At 34.4% G+C, this 26,871-nt stretch overlaps 1 protein-coding gene across 2 annotated transcripts in view; it reads right to left on the bottom strand.

Moving 5' to 3' along the window:
• Positions 1-26,871, bottom strand: part of LOC136036121 (DNA-directed RNA polymerase I subunit rpa2-like) — a 121,523-nt gene that overhangs the window by 33,997 nt on the left and 60,655 nt on the right. For both annotated transcript variants that reach the window (XM_065718142.1, XM_065718151.1), the window contains exons 9-13: positions 24,980-25,096; positions 16,193-16,321; positions 12,635-12,927; positions 6,419-6,622; positions 3,086-3,199 (exon numbers count right to left, since the gene is read on the bottom strand). In XM_065718142.1, coding sequence (XP_065574214.1) covers positions 3,086-3,199; positions 6,419-6,622; positions 12,635-12,927; positions 16,193-16,321; positions 24,980-25,096 — 857 coding nt within the window. The remainder of the gene's footprint in view (positions 1-3,085; positions 3,200-6,418; positions 6,623-12,634; positions 12,928-16,192; positions 16,322-24,979; positions 25,097-26,871) is intronic.

The raw sequence follows: 26,871 nt of genomic DNA on the forward strand, positions 1-26,871 counted from the left end.
GCGACATTAAAAATTCAAACAAACAGAAATTACTCCGTATATAAAATGGGTTGTCCCCTCCTCAACGCCTCGCTCTTTACGCTAAAGTTTTTAATTGTTTTAAAAATTAGAATTGTGGCAAAGAATCAAACTTTAGCGTAAAGGGCGAGGGATTGCGGAGGGGAAAACCCATTTCATATACGGAGAAATTTCTGTTCGAATGTCGCTCCTTACTTTAAGTTAAAAAAAAAACTAGTTTTTTTATCTAATTTCTGTACGTTTTTGAATTAATGCATGTTTGATTTTGGCTCTCCGCACATAAATTATTAAAATGAAATTTGCATACTAATTCTATTTTTGGCTAAATGGCTTTCTCTTAATTTTGATCAGATGATTTTGAGAAATAAGGTGTGGGGAAGGAGGCGTAGTTGCCCTCAAATTTTTCAGTTACTTAAAAAGGTAACTAGAGCTTTTAATTTTTAACGAACGTTTATATTAGTAAAAAATACACGTAACTTAAGAATTAACTTACCTAACAAATTTTTATATTCTTATATTTTTATTATGTATATGAGGGGGTTTGTCCCCTCGTTAATACCTCGCTCTTTATACTAAATCTTAAGTTTTGTCCCAATTCTTTAAGAATGACTCTTGAATCAGAAAGGCCGTAGAATAAGTAGTTGAAATTACTAAAAATACTTTAGCATAAAGAGCGATGTATTTATCTCCTTCTAAATACCTCGTTCTTTATGCTAAAGTATTTTTAGAACCCCTCATATGCTTAATAATCTCTGTTCGTTTTAAGTTTTAATGCTACTCCTTACTTTCAATTGAAAAAACTTTTTCATGTTTATTTTTTCATTTTTTTTTTTTTTTTATAGTAATGCTAGAAAATCCTGCACCCTTTTCATTGAGTTTCTCTTCCCCCAGGACATATTCCTCCAAGAAAAGATCCTCCCACATAGCCCTCTCCCCTCAACCCAGCCCCCAAACCAAAAAGAATCCCTCTGAAAACGTCTGTACACTCCCCAATAACCATTACTGTATGTAAACACTGGTCAAAGTTTGTAACTTTCAGCCCCTCCCCCAGGGACTGTGGGGGAGTAAGTCATCCCCAAAGACATAGTTATTATGGTTTTCGACTATGCCGAACAAAATGGCTATCTCAAAATTTTGATCCGTTGACTTTGGGAAAAAATGAGCGTGGGAGGGGGCCTAGGTGCCCTCCAATTTTTTGGTCATTTAAAAAGAGCACTAGAAATTTTCATTTCCATTAGAATGAGCCCTCTTGCGACATTCTAGGACCACTTGGTCAATACGATGACCCCTGGGAAAAAAAACAAAAACAAAAAAAAACAACAAACAAACAAATAAACACACACCCGTGATTGTCTTCTGGCAAAAAATACGAAAATACAAAAAATACAAATACGATTCTATGACTTTTAGGGGGGTGTTTCCCCTATTTTCCAAAATAAGGTAAATTTTCTCAGGCTCGTAACTTTTGATAATAAAGACTAAATTTGATGAAACTTATATATTTAAAATCAGCATGAAAATCCAATTCTTTTGATGTATCTTTTAGCATCAAAATTCCGATTTTTAGAGTTTTGTTTACTATTGAGCCGGGTCGGTCCTTACTACAGTTCGTTACCACGAACTGTTTGAAATTTAAAAATCTTAATTGTGATTTTTTAACCAATTAAAGGTTTATTTTATTTTATTTTATTTTGATAAAATGAATTCAAAATAAATGTTCTTTTAAAAGGAAAGACTCGTGCTAAATTTTCTTTAAACTTTGAATCACTTAAAAAAAAGGCAATACTGTTATCTATAGCTCAAGCCCTACTATACTAATAAAAACTCACGGAGGCACCAATACAGCTGCGGACTTTCCTCCTCCACCCTAATCTACTCAAATCTTCACTCTTTACACCCTCCTATAGATTTCTTATTTCATTCAAACCTGTGTTTATGAATTCTTACCGACCTATTCAGAGACAGCCTACTTTTTATTTGATCCCAATTGGATGCCCAAAAAAGTGCAATCTTTTGCAAACTGTCATCCTCCATCCGTAAAACTCGGTTTTGCCATTTTAATTTTTATTTATGATAGCCCTAGAAAGTGGGATTGAACAACATTTTTCGTACAGCTTATTATTTGATATATAAGCAGAAGAAAATTTAAAGCTTAACGTAAAGCAAAAGTAAAAAAAAAAAACCACAAGCAATTCCAATGGTATCATTTTCTGGATAACGGGAAAGGACATAGTTTTTCCAAAGAGAACTTGTTGGTTCTCTCTTGAGGGTCTTTATTGATTTCTTTGAGTAGCTTATTGTTTGATATATAAGCTCATACTTGTGAAATTTAAACCATTCTAAAGCCAATTCGACCAAGTCCAATAAAAAAAGAACATGGAAAATTCAATTTTAACTGCTCCATCAATTTTTAAAGCACTTAAAATTTTTTACAGAGCTCTGTGACATTGCCAAAACAATCCACAAACCTTAATCCACATTCCGACTATTTAAACAGGAATACGGTGAAGCATAGATTCAATCACCGAAAAAAATTAACAAAATATTTGATGTTTAAGATATTTTAGAACACCTACTAAAATATTTCAATCTGGAAACTTAAGCAAAGCAGAGGCAATATATGGTAAAAAAAAAAAATGTAAAGAATACGGCATTAGACTTTACAGTCCCTACCGGCGGTGCTGATCTCCGTTTCTATGGCCCTTCAGCCAGGAAGTGCAATGGGGGGGGGGGACAACCTTCCTTTGCTTTCCAACTCCCTTCCTGTTTACCTTCCCCAGATTTCCCCAAGCATTCATTTAGAGCTGGGTCAACTCCGGCTGAGCTTACAGAGGCAATATATGGCAGAGGCAGACGCTTACAGAGGCAATATATGGCAATAAGGAAATACAAAAAAATTTGTTTTGATAGTCAATTTGTATTTATTACAAAAAGAGGAACAAAAGTGGAAACTCAATTTCAAGTTCTGAATTTTGATTTGTTTAATCTTGATTTTTTTTTTTTTTAGATATAACATAGACCTAAAGGAAAAAATTAGAAAATTAAAGGGAAAGGGATTAAAAAATACCTGACATTGGTAGATAACACGAGGTCCGGGATTATGATTACTAAAGGGTATAAAATTGGCAATATGCCCAAACATATTTTTGTCATCAATCTCTCGGGTTGTCGTCAGCATATCCTGAAAAAAAAATGTTTGCAAAATGAAATGCATTTTTATATCCTTTGGTTTCCAAACTCGAATTGCTACCCGCAGTGAGGCTCCACTAATATCTTCTTTAATTTGAGTGAAGTTTCTTATTGCAATACAAGATTTTTTTTTCCGACAAAATCTTGTAAAATCGCTGAGTAAATTCAGGTTGAATACCATAAATTACTAGTATTTCTTACTTTGAAGAAGAAACGAAAACAATAACTCGTCACGGTTTCGCTTTTTTGTCTGAATTTCAAAAATTTATTAAATTCACTTTGGATTATAACTATCATAATTATTCTGATTGTGCATGGGTATCTTCGGCCATGGAGCCTTTCGAGGGGGAATAAGAGTTTTGTATTTTCAATCTGTATTTATTGGTGAATAAAACTCTGAACCAGCTTAGTCTGCGAGATAGAAACGTTTCTCATCAAATAATGAACACAGTGCTAGTGTTTTGTAAACATGTTTTTTTAAACTAGTTTTTTTAGTTTAAAAAAACTAGTGTAAACTAGTTTTTTTAAAGTTGTCAGCAATAAGAAAGTGCCTTATGTTTAAGGAACGGGACTAATTTAGGTTCTCTTTTTATTGCAGTAGCCCTCCCGTACGTTCTCTATCCTGCCTTTCTTTTTCGAGATTTCAAAATCTGCAATTTGTCTTCGATTCACGTTTGTGGTTTTAAGTATGGTGAATTTTTACTTGCTTTCGAATTTATTTTTAGTAACACTGAATTAGTTATGAGATTTAAAAATAAAGAGCCGTTGGAAGTAGCTAGGATTAAGAGGAATAATTTTTATCATAAATCTAAAAAAAATTCTCTGTATGCACAACCTTTTCCATTTTTATCCAGAACTTAAACTATGTTTGACTTTTTGTTGTTGCCTCTTTCTCATGTATTTTATTCAGTTATGTCATTAAGCCTTTTTTACGTTAATGGTTTGTTTCGTTTGTTGAAGTATTTCGTTTCCTTTTGTCATTCCATTTTTGTATGTTACATTCTCCTCAATTTTGTGGGAAAAATAAATAAATAAATAATTCAGCTTCTGTACAAAGTGGGTGACTTAAGACACATGCACAGAATTTTATTTATGTGGGACAAATTCTTCAACAGCTGAACAGAACGAAACGGGTTAATTACATGTAATGGACACAAAAATATTAGATTTTTATTAAGAAATTAAATATACCAGGCAACCCATAGAGAGTTCCGTGAGCATGAAATTACTTATTTCCACGAACAGGGGCTCACTCAAAGAGGGAGAGGGTATAAGCCCCCTTTCTCCAGTAGAACTTGTGTTAAAAGAAAACTATCGAAAACATTAGAGAAAAATTTATATATTCTTAAATTTCAAAAGTCTTCTTCTTCCTCACTAATAAAATGGCCAAAGAATTCTCCCTCTAATGACACACCTAATCTCTATTGCCCGGTTCCCAGTCTTTTCGTGAAAAGTCCAATTTCTTTCAGAATTATCAAGAATATTAATTAATTCGAATTTGTTTCGTCCATATTAATTTCAAAATTAAACTGGATAATTTCTAAATTTCTTTTTAAAACTAAATTTAAGTTAGCTGTCATAATTTTAGAGATTTGCAGTTTGGGTTTTGTTCATAATTCAATATTACAGTTACTTTTAGAATAAAAGAAATTTTTCCTACTTTAAGGTTTTTTCTCTCTTCGTTTTGATCTTGGAAAAACAACACTTTTAATTAACCTAAAACACTATTGGGAAATTACAACTTTTTAAAGGAAAACCTTGACACAATAGCGAAAAACTTATTTATATACTTCTTTACTATATTTATATTTATACTATATTTATATTACTTATACTATTACTTACTATATTTATATCACTTCTTTACGCAGCCTAACAAACATAACTTTAGACACACTATCAAACCGTCTGCTAGTAGTAAAAACTATGGTTCGGTCGGGAAAACCCTTTTTCACCAAATAAAGGAAACAGCGTTAAATTGTGCCCCATTCTGTTTTTATTTATTGAAATTATTCTTTTAATTTTTTATCAATGCATTATATTCACTAATACCATTTGGTTATAAAATATTCCATAAATGAAGCACAAAGACATCACCATTTTTTTACTAGCTAAGGGACCACTTTACTATTCTCAGTAAGTATGTAGAAAGGGTTTTTGGCCCGTGCACCTCTTCCCCGTGCACCAAAGTGAAACGGAACATGAAAAATTTTCCTGATAAACATAGCTACGTATCTTGCTCTTTAACTTGCTCTTGCTCGTTAACGCTTGCTCTTGCCAACTTGCTCTTTAACGGTTTGCAGCTGTTGCTGCACTTCGCAGAACTTAGGCACTAGGGGTCTAATTACCAACTGCGAGGGTAGTTAGCCTCCCCAAACAACAAATATTCTACTTTGATGGCAATCCTGTTGAAGATGAGTACAATATACCCTATATTTGTCCATAGCAAGCAGGGTAGTGGTCAGGGCCAAATCCAGGGGGGTAGAGTGATTACCTTCAAAATTTCTTTGCAATTCGTAAAAACGTAAAGTAATGCATAAAAAACAAATTTTGGATGTCATTTTCATTTTTAACCCCCCCCCCTGAACTAAACCATAGATACAGCCCTGGAAGTAGCCCTCAAAGGAACATGCAGCAGGTAACGCCCCTTACCTAAAATGGTCAAGCTGTGTGGATAGTTGCTAGCCCCTGCATAGCTGACCAGAACCCATACCAGCAATGCTCTTACCATTGTTGCAAGGTGAACTAATGTTTCCTATTAAGGTTCTGTGATCAATTTTCTTCAATTATTCAGATTTTTTGTTTTCACCAGATTACTTCAGTATATTTACATTTCTGTTAATTTCACACAAATTTTGGAATGTATAATAAATGTGTGCGAGGGAACAATTGGAAAAAGTTTCAGAGAGCAGCACACATTTCTTCATTATTAAACTTCAAAATTGGTAACCGAAAAAAAAAACTTTTGCCTGTACAGGAAATAGGACTTGAAATATTTCTTTATTTAATTTCCTTAATAAACTAACAACAAACTAAATTTGTCAAAATTTGGAGAAAAGTGAAATGTTAAACTACATTAGTTAAAAACTGTAGCTCATCGAAACATTTTTTTTTTTAAATCGGCCAAAAAAGTTCTACCAAAGCAAAATATATTTTCTAAAATGTACGACAGAAAGAAATAATACTTAGGTCATTGTAATTAAATATTTACCTCTAAAGGAACATCACATTTATTCCTAATTACAAAATTCAACGCCTCTAAGCTTCCAATGAATAAAGTGTCCTGTGTTGGCCCATAATGAATAGGACGCATCATTCTCCCACTTGTAGTAAATACATATATGGTTTCAGGGCCATGCCAGTTACGAGGACCATAAGCAACTTCCCATGCGTTTTTCAAGAGGCCATTTTCATCCTAGAGAATAGATAATACATAGTTTGTTAATTGTTCAGATGTAGTCAAATAGTTTGTGGTAACGAACTGTAGTAAGGAGCGACCAAGCTCAATAGTAACCGAAACTCTAAAAAATGGAATTTTGATACAAACAGTTACATCACAAAAATCGCATTTTAATACTGATTTTAAATATATAACTTTCATCAAGATTAGTCTGACCTATCAAAAGTTACGAGCCTGAGAAAATTTGCCTCATTTTATAAAATAGGGGAAAAAAACCCCTAAAAGTCATACAATCTTAACGAAAATCACACCATCAGATTCAGCGTATCCGAGAACCTTATTATAGAAGTCTTATCTATCAATCCGAGAACTCCTATCTACAAAAATGTGGAATTTCGCATTTTTTTTCCCAGAAGACAAATCACGGATGCGTGTTTATTTGTTTGTTTTTTTCCCCAGGGGTGATCGTATCGACCCAGTGGTCCTAGAATGTCACAAGAGGGCTCATTCTATCGGAAATTAAAAGTTCTAGTGCCCTTTTTAAGTAACCAAAAAAATTAGAGGGCACCTAGGCCCCCTCCCACGCTCATTTTTTCCCCAAGTCACCAGATCAAAATTCTGAGATAGCCATTTTATTCACCATAGTCGAAAAACTTAATAACGATGTCTTTGGGGACGACTTACTCCCCCGCAGTCCCCGTGGGAGGGGTTGCAAGTTACAAACTTTGACCTGTGTTTATGGGTTACTTAATGGTTATTGGGAAGTGTACGGACGTTTTCAGGGGGATTTTTTGGTTTGGGGGGGGGAGTTGAGGTCGGGGGCTATGTAGGAGGATCTTTATTGGAAAAACTTCTCATGGGGGAAGAGACTTTCAATGAAGGGGGTGCAGGATTTTCTAGTATTATTTAAAAAAAAACAATTAAAAAAATAAATATGAAAAGTTTTTTTTCTACTGAAAGTGAGGAGCAGCATCAAAATTTAAAACGAGTAGAAATTATTACACATATGAGGGGTTTACCTCCTCGTAATACCTCGCTCTTTACTCTAAAGTATTTTTAGTAATTTCAACTATTTATTCTACGGCCTTTGTGATTCAAGGGTCATTCTTATGGAACTGGGACAAAATTTAAGCTTTAGTGTAAAGAGCGAGGTATCGACGAGGGGTGAACCCCCTCATATACGCAATAAAAACATACGAATATAGAAGTTCGTTACGTAAGTTAATTCGTAAATTACGTATATTTTTTAAAAATGAAAATGTTCGTAAAAAACTAAAAGTTCTAGTTGCCTTTTTGAGTAATAAAAAAATTGGAGGGCAACTAGGCTTCCTCCCTGGCTCCTTTTGCTCAAAATCTTCCGATTAAAACTATGAGAAAGTCATTTAGAAAAAAAAATTAATATACACATTTCGTTTTAATTATTTACGTGCGGAGAGCCAAGATCAAAACACGTATTAATTAAAAAAGGTCCGGAAACTAAATAAAAAAAAACCAATTTTTTTTAAATGAAAGTAAGGAGCGACATTAAAACTTAAAACGAACAGAAATTACTCCGTATATGAAAGGGGCTTTTCCTCTTCAACTCCCCGCTCTTTACGCTAAAGTTTTTTACTGTTTTAAGAAGTAGAGCTAAGAGAAAGAGTCAAACTTTAGCGTAAAGAGCGGGGCATTGAAGAGGAAAAGCCCCTTTCATATACGGAGTAATTTCTGTTCGTTTTAAGTTTTAATGTCGCTCCTTACTTTCATTTAAAAAAACTGGTTTTTTTATTTAGTTTAGTATAAGATGTGTTTATTGGCCCTAGGGTGAGGTATTTATCAGGAACTGTAGGGAACGACCACGCTAATTGAGCTTGGGAGGTACAAGAAATAGTCCAATTAATAAGGGTCTCAGTTCTTCTGTCTGAGGTTGTTCGGGTTATCTTATACCAAATGGCGACCCCCTACAAAAAGATAAATCCTAGAATGCTCAAACAAAAAATTTTAGCAATGAAAGTTATAAAGGTGTTTAGGAAAGTGAAAACACCTAAAAAAAAGTAAATTATACTAGAAGTTTCGAGCATTTGTAACTTTTTCCAAGGTCACACCGCCCCAGATAAAAAGAGATAATACTCTTCATTGGTCTTACACAATCCAAATGATTAAATATCCAGAAGTCACCATTGCGACTCCGTTAAAGGGGCGCAAGAGCCTCAAGATTTCATATTAATATGAACTATAGCTTCTCCTCAGTGGCAATAGGAAGTGTCAAACAGTTCGTGGTAACGAACTGTAAGTAAGGAGCGACCCAGCTCAATAGTAAACCGAAACTCTAAAAAACGGAATTTTGATACAAATAGATACAGCAAAAGAATCGAATTTTTATGCTGATTTTAAATATATAAACTTCATCAATTTCAGCCCTAACCATCAAACGAGCCTGAGATATGAGTTATGAGCCTGAGAAAATTGCCTTATTTTCGACAAAAGGGAGGGAAACACCCCCTAAAAGTCGTAGAGTCTTAATGAAAATCACACCATCAGATTCAGCGTATCAGAGAACCCTACAGTAGAGGTCTCAAGCTCCTATCTGCGCAAATGTGGAATTTTGTATTTTTTGCCAGAAAAAAAGATCCTGGATGCGAGTTTATTTGTTTTTTTGTTGTTTTTTCCCCAGGGGTGATCTTATCGACCCAGTGGTCCTAGAATTTCACGAGAGGGCTCATTCAAACGGACATTAAAAGTTCTAGTGTCCTTTTTAAGTGACCAAAAATTTGGAGGGCAACTAAGCCTCCTCCAGCGCACACTTTTTCCCAAAGCCATTGGATCCAAATTTTGAGATAGCAATTTTGTTCAGTATAGTCGAAATACCTAATAACTATGTCTTTGAGGACGAATTAATCTCCTACAGTCCCAGAGGAAACGGGTGCAAGTTATGAGCTTTGTCCATTGTTTACATATAGTATTGGTTATTTGTAAGTATACAGACGTTTTCAGGGGATTTTTTCACATAGGAGGGGGGACGGAGGAATGGGGTTACGTGGGGGATCTTTCCAAAGAGGAATTTTTCATGAGGGAAGATAATTTCTATGAAGTCGGTGCTTGATATCCCAGCATAATTTAAAAAACGACCAGAAAATAAATTTAAAAAAACAAGTTTTTTCAACTGAAAGTAAGGAGTAACATTACAACTTAAAATGAACAAAATAAAATTACATATATGAGGGAGTTCGTTCCCTCTTCAATACCTCGCTGTTTACGCTAAAGTATTTTTATTTATTTCGAAAGAGCTATTTATTCTAATTGAACGGCCTTTGCGATTCAGGGGTCATTCTCAAAGCATTGGAACAAAATTCGAAATTTAGCGTAAAGAGTGAGGCATGGACGAGGGGGCGAATCCCCTTGTATTACTTATATGAGGAAGTTCATCCCCTCGTCAATACCTCACTCTTTATACTAAAGTTCGAATTTTGTAAAAATAATGGCCGATATAAGCAATAATTTGTTTGTGTTGTTTTCCGGCGAATCTTAGCATTTAATTTTATCTTAAGCAGCTTCATAACTATGATTTTTATGTGATAATAAACCAAAGATATTATATGTCTTCGGCTTGTGGTTGTTATCGAATAAAAAAAAACAAGTTTTTCCCAACTGAAAGTAAGGAATAACGTTAAAACCTAAAACGAACGTAAATTATTACGTATATCTTTTAAAGATATTTTCTTTCATGCATTTCAATCATCTGAGAATTGATCAACTTGTGAAATAAAAATAGTTTTCATAAAATTTTCATAAAAATAGTTTCGATCTCTTCGGTCGTTTTGTTGCTATGCCTTACAAAATTAGTTCCGCAAATATCGCTAATTTAAGTTACGTGGTAGAATATTTCCATGGAGAAATTTCTCGTGAGGGAAGGGAATTGTTCAAGGAGGGGGAGCTGGATTTCCCGACAGTATTTAAAAAAGGATCAGCAATTAAATAAAAAACAAATTTTTTCAACTGACAGAAGCAACATTAAAACTGAAAACGAATAGAAAATATTACGTATATGAGATGGGTTGCCTCTCCTTAGTAGCTCGCTCTTACGCTAAAGTTTCTTTCTTAACCTTTAAAAGAGGCTATTATTCTAATTAAATAGCCATTGTGATTCAGGAGTCATTCTTAAACAACTGAAACAAAAATCAAACTTAGGTTATTCTAAGATTATTATTAGTTTTAAAAAAGTAAAACCAATATGCAAATTTCATTTTGATTATTCATATACGGTGAGTCAAATTCAAAGCCTACATTAATCCAAAAACGTTTAGAAATTAAATTAGAAAAAAAAAGTTTTTTCACTGAAAGTAAGAAGTGACCTCAAAACTTAAAATAAACAGAAATTATTCCGAATATGAAAGCGGCTGTCCCCTCCTCAACGCCCCGCTCTTTACGCTAAAGTTTTTCATTGTTGTAAAGTAGAGTTACGAGAAAGAGTCTAACTTCAGCGTAAAGAGCTAAATGGCACCTAACTAAGCTTAGCGTTCTCCAGATGGCCCTTTAAGTTGCATTTTTCTTAACGTTGAGTGTTCCAGAACTCAATCACAATTACCAATCATTAAGTAATCGTTATTAACTTCAGTGGCACACTACAACAAATTTGGCATCTAAAAAAATTTAGTCTCCCCCCTCCAAAAACTGAATGACGAGAGGAGCTATCCTTTTACTCCATTCTGCATTTACGATAATTGCTTATTATTTTGTTTGATTAGCTGCCTTGAAACGAAAAAAAAATAGTTAATTCCAAGTGATAATTGAACTTGGGAACGCACCAATAGTCATAGAAGCTTTGCCAAAAGAGAAAGAATATGTTGATGTTGCCAACTTCTATAAATAACTTTCAATAAAAAATTGTTTTAACAATAATAAAATGAGTATTTTAATGAGCACTCATTAATGAAACCAAAATTATATTGTTTTAATTAATATTAAAATGCTTAAAATTAAATTATAAATTAAATTAATAACTTTAATAGAAATAATAATAAATTAATAAATATAATATTGATAATAATAAAAATAATTAACAATAATAAATTAATAAAATAGTAATAAAAAGTATTAAAATTAATAAGAACAAAAAATATAGTGAAGAAGTAAATCGGGAATTATGGATTGCATCCCTCTTGAGACGGACAGATCATTCATGAAAAGTCCGCAAAACCGAAATTGAAAATAGCTTAGCAACAGCCACTGAGAGTCCTTTGTTCGTTTTTTGAGTGGAACCATTTTGTTGTTGAGCGCTGTTTGACAGACAGCCCTGTAGAAATAGGATACCATTGTTCATTTATCTCTAAATGCTCAAACTTCAAAAGGCCGGATCTTAGATAAGTGTGGATTAGAGGAATGGTGAAATGAAGGAAAGGAGGTTATGGGTATGGAGAAAATGGTAACAAGGGAGGTACAAGAGAGGTTGAAGAACCAAGAAAGCCAGATATGGCGGCAAGTTTGGATCGTTCAGGGACGTTAACATTTTATAGACAGATAAAAGACAGTTGGGGGGAGGAGGTATTTTGGAAGGTTGGATTAAGTAAAGAGGATTTGAAGGCTTATTTGAATTGGAGCGGAAATAGATTTTGATTGGTGAGAAAAGAAAGTATCAAGGGAGAAAAGGGGAGAAAGTAGAATCTATTCTTTGCCCTATGTGTGGATTTCAGGATGAAACTTTGATACATTTTTCGTGTGAATGTGTCGAATCGAATGAATGGAGGCGAGACATATATGGTAAAGAAAAACTGAATGAGATATGGATGGTAGATAGAATGAAAGAGACTAATTTCCTGAGTATTAAAAGGATAGCAAGGTTTGTCAGGATTGCAGCGGAACATCGTCAGCGTTTTCTTTAAATAGTATTAATTTATTTTAGTTAATTTGTTGTTTGTTTTGGTTATGTAAATTTCCTATGGCCCACGGGCTTTTTCTGGAATAAATTATTATTATTATTATTATTATACAAAAATTAATCAAACGAAAGAATAGATTGAAACTGAAAAAAAATTAAAATCTGGAAAATACCAATATTATCTTCTTTTTCTTCCTCAAATACTCTGATATTTCAACAGCATGCATAACATCTACATAGCCAGTAATGATACCATCTACCACAATTGCAGCTTCTTGTCTCTTTGATTCTTTCGGACAATCTGGCAACCTTATTTGGATCCCAAGGGTTTTTCGACACTTGTTTAGCCTAGCTTGAACTTCATCTCGTTCAGATTTGACTTGGGTGGTAATTTGACACTCTTTACAGAGAAAAAGGATGAGACCACATTGTGCTCCATCTGGAGATTCAATGATGCATATGAAACCTGAAAGAGATATTAATAGATGACTCTTTTTTTAAAAAGGATGAGACCACATTGCGCCCCATCTGGAGATTCAACGATGCATGTGAAATATGAAATAGAGATTTATATATGGCTCACTTTGACATTCTCAAAGTTGTGTTTTCTTTTAGTTTTTATTTTGTAATATTTTCAGCTCAAGCAACATTATGAAAAATTCCTAAATCTAGAACAAGGAATTGTCAAAGAATTAATGAGCCTATATGAACCCTCTCTGTTCCGCAAAGATAACATATTTTGTGCCAGAGAACCTAACCTTTATGACACCACAAAGAGCCATTTTGTACCTTGACAAAATATCGTTAACGTCTTCACAAACTTATATATTATTAAAAAGTTTTGAAAACTCACTGATACATTTAGAACCGACTCAAACAGATTTCGTAAATGTATCATATTATTTGAGACTGTTCAGACAAGAATCATAGTTTTAATGACCTTGCAGCAAATTGTTGAAGCATGCATTTCAGATTTCTCGTTCAACCATTTTGAAAGAATAATGTACCCCAACCTTCTTCCAGATGATTATCTACATTCATTTGACCAACTTTTAACATAAAAAAAAGATCTTCGGCTACAAAATACCCGATTTTTCCAATCTGAAAATTTAATATCACTTCTCTCCTGGAATTTCTTAGCTATATTGACTACAGAAAAGAACTGAAAAAGGTTTGCAGTTTGAAAATTTTCCTCTTTTATGAAAAAAAAACTTTAACTGCAGAAAAACTTTAATGACTTTCTGAAGGGTTTTTTACATGCCTATTGAGCAGCCCATGAAAAATAAAATAAAACAATTTCAAACATGAAGTGCAAAAAAAAGTCTGCAAAGGAAGATTTCCAAAAAGGGCTAAAAAGGGCTGTATTTTAAGTTTTACATGACTGAGTGTGAAATTTCAGCCAGAAGAAAGAACAGAGCTATAAATACAGTTCTAAGAGCCGTTTAATGAGATTTTTCAAATCGCTTCATAAAGTATCTTCCAATGCTAGGGTCCTTAATGAATATGTAGAAAATATCAAAGCCCCCTAAAATCAATTAACTACCTAAAATTCAATTATTCTTATTTTTATATTAAATATTGCATCTACCATACACTTGAAATCCGTCCACATTGACTTTAGCACCACTCTGGTGCTGAACTGCACCATTTTTTTCACCCCAAAATTATCACAAAAGAAAACTGATTATGCTGAAATATCTAACTTTGAAATATAAAACAAAAAATTTTAAGAGACAAAAGTCATTGCTGAGTTTGAATTTCAAATCTCAATAAGTTTTTTTCCGTTTTTTAAATGAGCCCCTAAATATTAATTTTAAATTTATAATTTTTTCTTTTTTTTTACAAAAAAAGCTATATAGGCTTACGATAAAATGAAATAAAATCAAGTAGTTGTGGGCATCAAGCCATGGCTGATTGTAGAAAAAACCAAGAGAGATAGTCCGAGGGAGTGAGAGGCAAATCTGGCATAAGCCGTTTTTAGGATTGTATAAAAATGATGTCAGGTCATTTGTTGATTAATAAGTCTATCTATTATCCTATATATTTTTTTTGTAGAAAAAAAAATTTTGACAAAAAAAAAACTATATAGGCGGTCGATTTCAAAAATAAGCTGTCCCCAAATGGGGTGAGAAGGGATCATAATTGAGGGTTTAAAGGATAATGAAACTTCTGGGGAAGGTATAAAAAGTGAAGCTTTGAATAGAATGGGTGGAGGACGAGCAAACACAGCTACGTTAGGCTCGGGTGACTTGGAGCTGCAATGAGCAACTAGCACTAAGAGTAGTAGTAGTAGTAGCAGTAGCTTGATATCAGGAAGGCGCTGCTACTTAATTATCTATATTAAACAATGCCTCTAAAACATGCCTACAAATTAGCCCATTAGCCCAAACATACTTCAATTAGACGATTTTTTTTTCACCAAAACCATATCACTGAAGGAAATGCTTCTATTTAAAGGTCAAACTTTTAGACATGAAAAACATAATTTAAAAATTCATAAGATATGGACCTATCTAGACTTGAAACACTTAAAGTTTTTCTTCTGTTTTTTTTTAATGGACCATTCAATATTAATTTAAAATTTGGCCTTTCTTGCAGAAAAATTAGACCGAGTTTTGATGCAAGGGCGATACTAAGAACGATTGCAATACAGCTAATTAAATAACTCGTTTGCGAATTAGTATTGGTGCTTGTATAATATTCCACCACAGCTATATATTACAAGTATCTATGATAAAAAAAACAATTCTTACTTCATAATATTAAAAATATTCATAGTTAACACATTTTGCATGAGAAAGAGAGAGAGAGAGACTGGTATATTTAAAAACTATCGTAGCATAGCTAAATTCAGTTTTTTTTTTACAAATTCTTACATTTAAACAAAAATCACAAACTACGGCTCAGCATTGAAAATCGGTGTGAAGAAAGGCACAAATGAGTTGGCGTATCGATTAGTTCGTACTTTAGGGGGTAGAAGTTTATTTTGTAGCCGAGTTAGACTATTCAGAGGGGCTGGTTCGGGTAGTAGTAATCGGTGGCACGTATTAGCTAGGACGGATTTTCCACATTGCAGAATCAGGTGTTCAAGCCGGATTTAAGCGGAGGTAAATTCAGTTTCGTGGGGGCTTGATCATAGGGTATGTCGCGGTTTCGGAGTATAATCCTTGTTGCTCTTTTCTGGACGGACTCTATGTCGCGTAATAGGTACTCCGTGCGGATAGCAGATAGACTGCCTGTACGGGGCATGCAGCCCCACTAGATATTACCCCCAACTCCCCTGATGTACAAATATATATCCCAAATTATATATTTCCTATCTATGGTTGCCAGTTGTTTCAATGCGTGTACTTGTAAATTGAATCAACTGTGACGCAACAAAAACTGGAAAAACAAGTTACAATACATCGAAAATATATAATTTGCGCTATATATTTGCACAATAGGGCGGGGGGTATAAAATATAGCGATGCTATATACAAAATGTGTTAACTATTATTATTTTGCAGGTTATGAAGTAAGAATTGTTTACTTAGCATGTGTACTTGCTGTGGTCGATATTTCATACAAAGTACCATGATGAGATGTATTTCATACAATTTCTATAAAAAGACAGAAAAGGGGTAAACCTGTACGAAATCAGCATTGAAAAAACAAAAATAATCTAATTTTTTTCACGAGTAGAAATTATGATGAAGGAATTAGAACTTTGACATAGAGCTGAGCCTTACCTTTGGTGTATGGCTGAATTTGTCGCATATCAGATACTTTCATGTTTTGATAGCTGGATCCTTTGGCTACTTTAAAAAACTGGGCGATGTAGCCCTGCCTATTGTTCACTTCAACAATGTTCGTGATGCCTATAACAAGACAATGTAATGATAGAACTTTGAACAAAGAATAACACCGTTTCTGGAAATCTTTGTATTATTCTTAAATTATCTCTACTGGTTGCATAATTTGGATGCAGGGATTCAAGTGACAGCGGTGATTTACAAAACAGAAACATTGCATGAGAGCCAAATGACTTCTAAATCATTTTCTATTCCTTTTTTTCAAAAAAAAAAATCTTACAGAAAAGGATAAACAAAAAAATTCACATCAAAGGGTTCGTTTTCTAATTATTTTTGTAAAACAGTAAAGACCAAACAAAAAATAGCACAAAATAAACTCTGAGGGTCTTGAGAGCCTAATGAGATATAGAAAAAAAATTCGACCAATCTATCCTTACTCCTATTTTTTCAAAATTGTATGAAGGATTCCTTGCAGATTTGCTAAAGGAAAAAATCCTACCTCTTACTGACCTGAAACAATTTGGAAACCTAAAATCAACTTCTATTTCCCACTACCTCGTTTCTCTTATTGACCACATCGGGAAAATCCTCGAAAAACCTAATTCCTGGCTAAACTTAATTTCTATTGACCTTCAGAAAGCCTTTGACCTTGTTAACCACAATATTTTAATTGAGAAACTAGAAAGCGAGTTCAATATCGATCCCTTACTGGTAAAATTGGTTGCCTCATTTTTAACAAATAGATCACAGGTGGTTAAATACCAGAACCATTACTCAAATCCTCTCCCTATCTACAATGGCATACCCCAAGGAACTCTCCTAGGCCCCCTCCTTTTTTCAGTCATGGTTAACAGCCTTGCGAAGGAAGTTCCTGACCGTTGGAAATTTGTTGATGACCTAACGATTGTTGAAAGTTGCTTCAGAAATTTAATAAGCGACCCTATGAGTATTCTCAATGAAATTGGAAGTGAGGCTTTGGACCTAGATATGACCGTAAACCCCTCTAAGTCCATGATAATGCCGATTTGTTTCCTCAAATCCTCGCCCTGTTTTCTTAATCCTATCCCTCCTGAAATTTATGCATCCTCGGTTAAATTACTTGGAGTCACAATTTCGTCAAATTTAAAGTGGGATATCCACGTTAAAGATATCATCCATAAAGCTAATGCGTCTATCGCCCTCCTTAAGCTCCTAAATAAATATAGCGTCCCCCCTTCTCACTCCTTAAGGTTGTACACGTCGTTTGTCCGTCCGCATCTTGAATATGCTTGTCCAGTTTGGCACCCTGGCATCTCCCGTGAAGAATCAGACAAAATTGAGTCAATACAAAAAAGAGCCTTGCGAATAATTTTCAAAGAAGGCAAGGTGCCTTACTCTCTGCTCCTAAAAAAAGCTAGTTTGGAAACCCTTGAGCGAAGGAGGTCGTCGTTGTGCCTCCGTTTTTCAAAAAATGCAATAACGAACCCTCGGACGGCAAGTATTTTCCCCAAACGTCACTCACCATCCAGATTACGACAGCCTCGAGCTGTTTCTGAGCCCATCCCAGTTTTGTCCCCCATTCGTTGCGTTACCTCCAGATATAAAAAAACCTTTGTCCCCTTCATCACAGAAAAAATAAATAAAATAGCCAACTAGTTTCGCCTCCCCCCGTTTTTTTTTTCTCTTTCATGCGAGGTGCTTTAGGTCGTTGTTCGTTTGATTCGTTTGTTCCCACCGATTGTTTATATGTTCTCTTTTAAACCTTTTCAACACTAATTTTATCTCACTCTTTTAGTTTTGTTTTACGACTTACCTTTTCAACTTTCTGACATATTGCCGTTTAATTTTTTCTCTTTTTTGACAAATGAATGGCTTTGCCTTTCTGATTTAGTTGTTTTTGACATTGTTTAACCAGTTTTTTAGTTGTTGTGCTATTTTTATGATGTGTTTTTATTTTTATGGTTTTATGACTCTGGAATGCGAATTCCGGAATGCGTCCCTCGGGGCTTGTGATAGTTATTTTTTGAAATTAAATATCTTATCTTATCTAAGAACATTAATCCCTCACATAGTTGAAATTTTAAATTAATACCCCCCCTTTTTTTTTCTTTTTTTTTCTCACTCCACTCTTATCTTATAGTTTGAGTGTTTATTTTGCAATTGCAAACTTTGTAATTCTTGCTAGCTACATTTTTGTTTAAATTTGTTTTCCCTGTTTTAACTTTACGAGTTTTTATCGTTTGACTTTTTATTGATTGCAATTTATGATGTTGTACTGACGCTGAAGTGCGAATTCGGCCCTTTTGGGCTTGTGATAGTCGCTTTGTTGAAATAAATATTATCTTATCTTATCCAAAAAATTTAGTTTACAGTAGTCACGGAAGGGGAGGGGTATGTATTTGATTAATAATTTTTTGTTTTGGAACCAAACTTCCAATGAAAATTTTGATCGAACACCGAGTTTGACAAATAACATTTCTTTTTCGAAATCTTGCTTAGAGTATTATATTTTAAAGTACCAAGTCGTAATCGTTATTTTTGTAACGGCTTTTACAAATACCGTCACAACCGTTGTTTTCACTTCCTTTCGTAGTTCTACTCCAATCACTAGAACAGTCTTTTTTTTATTACAGCAGGAGTAAAAAAAAAAACGTAAGAGAGCAAGTTACAGTATGAGTAAAAGCAACAACAGGGATAGAACTGAAAGTAGAAGAAAAGAAAAGTAGAAAAAAGTAGAAAGTAGAACCGAAAAGTAGAGAAAATAAAATGTTAGATTTGAAATGTCTTAAATCAATTAAATTTCCCCCCTCCCTCAAAAGAAAACTTTAATTTAATTTCAGTAAAAGAAAATAAAATGAACACTATATATCCTCATTTAAAAAATACTCCTTCAATCTCTTTTTAAACAAACCAGTGTCCCCAGCCTTCCTAATGCCAGCTGGAAAACCATTCAAAATAAATATCTACTACTACTACTACTACTAACAAATCACCGTAGCACCAAGCCATTTGAGGCCAATTCAGCTACACACGCTCCTCCTCCGTCCCAATCTTTTGAAAGCCTCCCTCTTTACACCCTCCCAGGAAGTTTCCATTTCCCTTAAATCTTTCGTTATGACATCCTCCCACCACAGACGAGGATCTATACGAGGATCTATACGAGGATTTTGCTCATTCAAAGGTGTTTGATAACTAAGGTACTTCTCAGTTATTAATCTATGAGGGAAAATTTGGTCGACATATCCTCTACCTTTTCTAAAATCCCACTGTTTTTATCTTAAAACTAAATATCCAGAGCTATATAACGGATCTTGAAGCCAGCCCGTGTGGCGTCTCAATATTCGACTACGAAATTATCTGCATTCCTCGTTTCATGTGCATAAAGGGTAATATTAACACGAAGGAACAGACTAAAGATTGAAGGACATAGATTATCCCAACATTGATAGGCGAAAATTGCAGCCTGGTAATCTTAATTTATCCAACATTAAGCACTCTCTCTCTTAAAACAAGTCTGTGTCATTGGCATTTTCCATATAATTCCCCCATAAACGAACCGCTTTATTCTGTAAAATTTGCATTCTTCTGATATTCACATAAAAATTACCTGACCAAATGGCACAGTCATTAGAAATTTACAGGCTCATTATAATAATTTATTTTTAACCAACTACAAAACAAAAAAACACAGGCGGAGTACTAGGAATAAAGAAATATAAAGAAATTTCAATATACACAAATATGATGCACAATCACAAACGGTAAAATAATCTAATTAACGGGTGAAAACAACCTAGAGAATAACAGCATTTTCAGCTAAAACAGTATTTAATCTTTCAAATGACTCAGTAATATCCGTAGAGTATTTACTAATAAGTATATTTGCATGACTGCAGTAAGAACGAGGCAAATAAAGTAGGTACTTCAGGTACCGAAAGTACATCACTCGAATTAATTTTAGTAGCTTCTTCTGGAACAGCAGATACATACCAGACATAAGTAAAACGAAGTAGTCACAAAATTTACTATAAGACTGGCGAGTGCTCGACGTGAGTAACACCCACGATTAGCGACGACTTTCCCATAGCCTACCTAAAGCTTTTGTTTAATATCGACAAGAGCTTTTGCACGGAGCCCAGAGAGCATACTGCAAATATGGATACCAAGCCACTTAATAACATTCGAACATCGAATTGAAGAAGGCCCGCATGGCAGTGCAAAAACTGTAGCTGGTGATTTTACATTGAATGCCAGGTACTCACATTTAGCAACATTCAGGTTAATCCAATATTAGAAAAAAGACAAGAAACAAGATCAACTGAGCGGACCAGGTCTGATCTCGTTCTGCTAATCAACAATATATAATCTGCGTAAGGAGCGTAGGAGATATTGGTGTAGTCTAGAAAACAGGTAGATTTGATATTAGTCATCACATGATTAATGCACATTTTGGATAAATATGGGGATAAAATTCCACCTTGGCGAACATGTGACCTAACTGGGATATTTCCAAAAACGCGTGACTGCATCTTCAGTCTAACATAAGAATCACAATGCTAAAAACGCAGCAATAAAATAATTGACGAATAAACTCCTGATACAGCGAGAGAACGCCAAAGCTGGGCATAGCAAACAGCATCAAATGCCTTAGCTAAGTCAAGCGCACAAATGTGAAATTCATGACCGTTGGTCTGGGCATCCTGTAATGGAGTAGCTAGTGCGCGATGAGCATGTCGACAACCAGCACGTCATTTGATTCCAAACTGGTTCACATCAAGCTTACAGCTTGTATTGATATGTGGCAGAAGAACATATTCAAATACCTTACTTAGATTCCAGGCAACTGTAATTGGTCTATAAGAATTGGAATTCAGGGGATCTTTTCCGTGTTTCAAAATAGAAGTAACGGTTCCGCATAAAAATTAATCCGGAAGAAGTGAAGATGACAAACACATCTGGAAAAATAATCATAAATGTTAAATCAAAGCAACTGACTATAAATTCAAGTGACTCATAAAAATACCGTCAGAGTCTCCGCTTTTTGATTTAAGTTGCTTTACACTATTTAGAATAGTCGCAAACGAAATACAAATAACATATTTTTGTTGGACATTTGTGGGAAAAGGTTAAAGAAAAGATCTGTGAAAAAACAATGCACATAATTATTAATTACATCAAAATTCCTTTTATAATGATTCAGCCAAGCGTTACTAGAAATACAAACACCACTGTCGGCAGACCAATTCATATTGGGTTGAATAAAAAAAAACGTCTCCACTGAGCTGCATCTTCAGGAAACTCAGAGCCGTTATAGCGAAACGCTGCGTAAATACCGTTCAGAATGCATCTTAGACCATTGTTTTAAATCATATGGCTAGGGGTAAGTGGTCATAATCGCGTTTATCTTCATCTACGCGCACTATCGAACAAGATATAGCAGTAGAGCAAATGCAATGATCAATATTAGATAAAGGCTTATTATTATGAATGTAACTGTAATTAAGGTCTTTCTACGATTCGATAATTATTTGGGAGGGAATCTAAGACTAGGTCGGTACGCGTAGATTGCTTGAAGTACCTCACAGTTGAAATCACCGATAAAAAGCCATTTGTAGCCACGCTTTTCTATTTCTGTGGCACGATTCTTCACAGAGGAGCACGCACTGGAGAATCGAATGAGGGACGCAATACTTTTCAAGTCACATGGCAGGTAAACATTAATGAGCACACGATCACTGATTTTTATTGCATTGAGCTTATTATTTGATTTATAGAGGGAAGGAGAAAGATATGACAAACTTTGCTTAACGATACAAGCTAGACCAGCAGAGGGTCTTCCTCTGGTGTGCCGGACTGTGTTCAGTGGAATTTCACCACGATGGAAGCACATATTCACAGTATCACTAATGCAATGTTCAGCATGTGACGTCAAATGGCCCTTTTTAAAACCAAATTGTGTTTCACATTACAAATCCAGCATTCGTGAGATAATCATACAATCTTTTATGTGCAACCTTATCGTAGATTTTTGAGAAGAGAGAAAGAATAAATACAGGCCTGTAATTCTCAATACCAGACTTCGAACACCCTTTTTACAGCGGAACTACCTTTGCTCTTTTCAAAGAATCATGAAATACACCCGTTTCAAGTGAAATACTGATGACATGGACAAGGCAAGGCAACAGACAATACATGACAGCTTTTAAAGACTTTAAATTTATACCATCAGAGCCTGCCAACAACTGCTATGTTGCAGTTCTATGAAAACCTCATTTTTATGAAAGATGTTGTAGCAATTGAGAACTCTTTTGAGATAAAACTACCATTGATACGCGCAATAAGCTGTTTCGAGGTTAGGCAGAAATATATAGTGCCAAGAAATTTACAGCAAGAGCAATAAACTGCCATCTATATTTTGCTAATTATGGATCCATATATAAATGTAGATGACGTTTGCAACTATTGAATAAAGTTTCTTTTATAACACCCTGTTCGTTGTTTTATCCAGGTTGTGGACCACATCTTCACACGTAAACAAACCGCCCCTGAGAAAATTAAAAACATGTGGGCTTATTATACAGTCCCTTTGCGTTTTGACCACCCTCCGTCCAGGCAAATTTTCTCGTTTTTCCTATAAAAGGTCACATCCTGTGTGCACATAAGTGGATTAATGTTATCTATTACAAGATGTTGTCGAAGTAAATTTGTATTTTTAAACCTACAGATATCACTTCTGAAGGTTGAGCCATATACCGTTCAGCAGGCTTCAGCCCAGTTTGCCATTTTAACCTGGAATCAGTAAATTAGGTTGGCATTGCTCTATCGATGGAGCAATCTCAGATTTGGCTGAAATTAGATTCATTGTGGCATAATTGTGACAACCACACTCCAGTGCCACATTTCAGCAATCTATGCATACGAAAATAGTTGTTACCAAGTGTCACAGCCAGCCCAGATCCTATATTGAAAACCTCTTACTCTACACGGAAATTCTTTAGCTCTATGTTCAAGCTCCGTTTGGCAATCTTTTTCCTTTGATGTTGTTTTAAAACATTGTAAAAAAAAGGGAAGAATAGCAACCAGAGTTGTAGCTACAGATCAATCATCGTATCTTGCCAGATCAGTTGGGTTTTTGAAAGAATTCTACATACTCAGCTGACTTAACTGGAAGTGACAATTTGGTTTCCCTTGCCATTCCGATTGTCGTTCCCACCATCGTTCTTTCCCGCGGAATGTTGCAAAAGCCCAAAAGCATGAATGGTCTCTGTTATAATGTTTTATCAATGTATCAGCTGCATTTGAATAATTAATCCATTGAAAACCCATTTATCTGCACCGAGGTGTTAACCCTTGGGCAACCATGTTATTATGATCATTGCAATCTAGTAGCTTTTTCAGTGTTAACTCCCAAATGGTTCATTTTCTCCACCAAATAAGTTTTGTTGTAGCCTACGGCTAGGCTCAGTTTAAGCCCGGCACTATTCAAAACGTTAAACCTGGTATAGTCAGTCATTTATAAAGTAGTTTTTTTCCATGAAGGGTATTGCCTTGAACCTAATTTGTCACATACAAGACGTGTTCTGGATTGCAACGTCAACCACTAATGTAAAAAGCCCCAGTTGCTTTTTAATAGGGGGTCTAAATTTAGTCTCTCTTTCGGCCAATCCAAAGCTCAGTCTTTTTTGTAAAGGTTGAAATAGAGAAAGTATTCCTCAATGAAAACTGAAATACCTCAGTATAACCTCTGTAGGAAACTTACAGAGCTCATGTCTGCACCCTGTCACTCGAATTTTTATTTATTTACTGAACAAAGTAATTACAGCATAAAACATAACAATATAATTAGATAATTACAGCATAACACATAACATTCTGGGCTACCGAAGAGCCTGAAAACAGGCTGCCCAAAGTATGTCCAGCATGCCTCTCAGTTACGGAAAATTGGTATACGTAGTTGGGTACTAAAATTTAAACTTAACAAGCATGTTTTAGCTTTGTTATTCTCAGCAGTTCCACGCCCCAATGTCTACTAAGTTTCTCCAGTTCGGCATTGGCTTATATACACGGAAAATCACCATATCCCTACATGCCTCTGTCGATACCGGAAATTTTGTTGGGTGTCATATATTTTCTCTACGTTATACTTCTGTTTTGAAGAAACATCATTTAAGAGACCTAGTTTTGACCTAGGATGACCTATTTCTGATTGAGAGAAGTTAAACATCAAAATGTGTTCTTCGACATGCCTCATTGAAGTTTAAGTGATTTAATTTTTATCTTCTAGTAAATATATTATTTCTGTTGAATATTTTTATGGGATTTTTAGTTTTTTTCTTCCTCTTGTTGTTAGCCTTATAATAAATAAAGCTTCTAATAAGGCTTCTAATAAATAAAATGACTAAAAATTAGGAATGAAAAATCCAACACGATACACCGTGTCGATACGATACAAACGATACATCGACACGATACATAAATACGACACGAACGGGTTCAAACCCCTTACATTGGAAGTCGTTGGCAATTTACTGAAAAATATACATATTTTAAACAGTAGGTTTATTATTCAAACATAACACAATGACTCGTTAACACAACTTAGCAGTACTAATAAACACAAATATCTATGGTTGACACTTATTTGTCAATGGAGGGAAAAGAAAAAAAAAAATACCACATGCAGATATACTGCAAGATACCAATGCAAATAAAACAACAAAAGAAAAGATAATTTTTGAGACATACCTGTTGTTTCTTGACATCCATTGATTTCCCTGAAAGAGGAATTACCAACAGATATGAATTTAATCATTTGCTTTGATAGTTCCTCCTTCTTCATGTTTAGTGCCAAATGAAATATATCTATAGGAATAACGGAAAAATATAAAAAAGAAAAAATAGAAAAATAAGATAGAAAATGGATAGAAAATACAAAATAAAAAATGGAAAATAGAAAAAAATAGACAAAAATAAAAAATATAAGAATTCATCACAAACACCAATATAATTAATGCTTCACGAAAATAGGTCACCATTACAAAAATGTGTATTCTTTTTAAAAATAAATGCAGAAATCAAGGACTCTGTAAGCTCAGCTAAAGTCGACCCAGCTATAAATGGGTACCTGAAGAAAATTGGGGGGAAAGACACTAGTAGCGTCGGATAATTTGCGCCAAATCACGCATTACCCTCCCAGCCGAAGGCAGGGAATCAGAAATCGATGCCTGCGCTAAGAAGACCATTGGTCAGCATGCAAAAAGATAAAAAGTAAAGCAATACAGGTGGTAGCCTGGTATCTTTTACACAAATTTAATAAGCCAAAATTCACATTCTAACGATTACACTTAATTTTATCGCAAAAAAATGCTCTATCTGGACTGCGTGTGTTTGCACAAAAGAGTGGGAAATCGTTTCTCCCTCATATCCGTCCGAAGAATGTCCCTAGAAAAATTTAAAAATGATGACGAAAAAACAAAGACATCTTTATTTTCTCTTAGGCATTAACCCAAATGAAACTTCATTTCAAGTATGTTTACATTTGGTATTTTCTATAAGTTTAGGCCAACTGACTATTTGACGAGCTAGATAGTAATGTCAACTAAAATCTTTTGAGCTTTTCAGAAGTAAATCTGATCAAGTCAATTTTGAATTTATTATTGTAAATTATTCTCCAAAACCACATGATCAAACCATAGCTTTATATAACACAAAAAAATTAAATATAACAAAAAATAACAACAAAAAATCTCTACCACATCAATTTCTTTCAAGCAAATTGTACTAAATTTGTTCTAAAATTCAGTTAATGACAATCTCAATACTCCATTACATCCACAAATACCAAATAATTCTCGGCGATCATCATCGAGCGATCAATGCATAAAAATAAAAACCAACTACAATTTTTCTTTTAACTCTTAACAACTGTTTTATATGGAGTGGGTTAAAACGACCTCCAAACCGTTCAGTCCCTAAACCAGTTACGATACATCTGGAATATTAATAGTTTTTTTATAGTAATAGTTAAAAATCGAATTCTAAGACCACATTGGCTACATATGACGTATAACAAAGAAAAACAAATAATCAATGAATAATAAAATCAAATAACCGAAAAAGGGAGGGTAATATTGAAACAAATCTAAAACAATATTGGTTAAATGCTCCCCGTAAGCTTGAAAAATCTAAACCAATAGTGGTCAAATGCTCCCCATAAGCTTGAAAAATCTAAAACATTATTGGCCAACTTCTCCCCGTGAGCTATTATTGATATAGTTGGTGTCTGTGAAACATTTTTTTCAGTTGAATCAATTCTGTCGTCTTACCCATTCCAGGTTATTGTCTGGCATCAAGGACCCGCCAAATGTGGCTAGAGGTGGGCTAGCATTTATTGTTAAGGAAGAGTTAAAGTAAAGGGAGAGAGATGATTTGAGTTTATGGATTAAAGGCAAGGTGGAAATTTTTAGTATTGGAGAGAAAATAAATGATAATATAAAAGTTATTATTTGCCTGGTTTACCGGCCCCCTGGTTCTTCTCCGCAAGAGTCGTTGATTGAAGTTGAGAGTTTTATGGGTAGACTGGGATGCGTGCATGATATGCAGTGTGTGATAATGGGTGATTTTAATTTTAATCTTTT

This window comes from Artemia franciscana, chromosome 2, assembly GCF_032884065.1.
Source record: "Artemia franciscana chromosome 2, ASM3288406v1, whole genome shotgun sequence".
NCBI lineage: Eukaryota > Metazoa > Arthropoda > Branchiopoda > Anostraca > Artemiidae > Artemia > Artemia franciscana.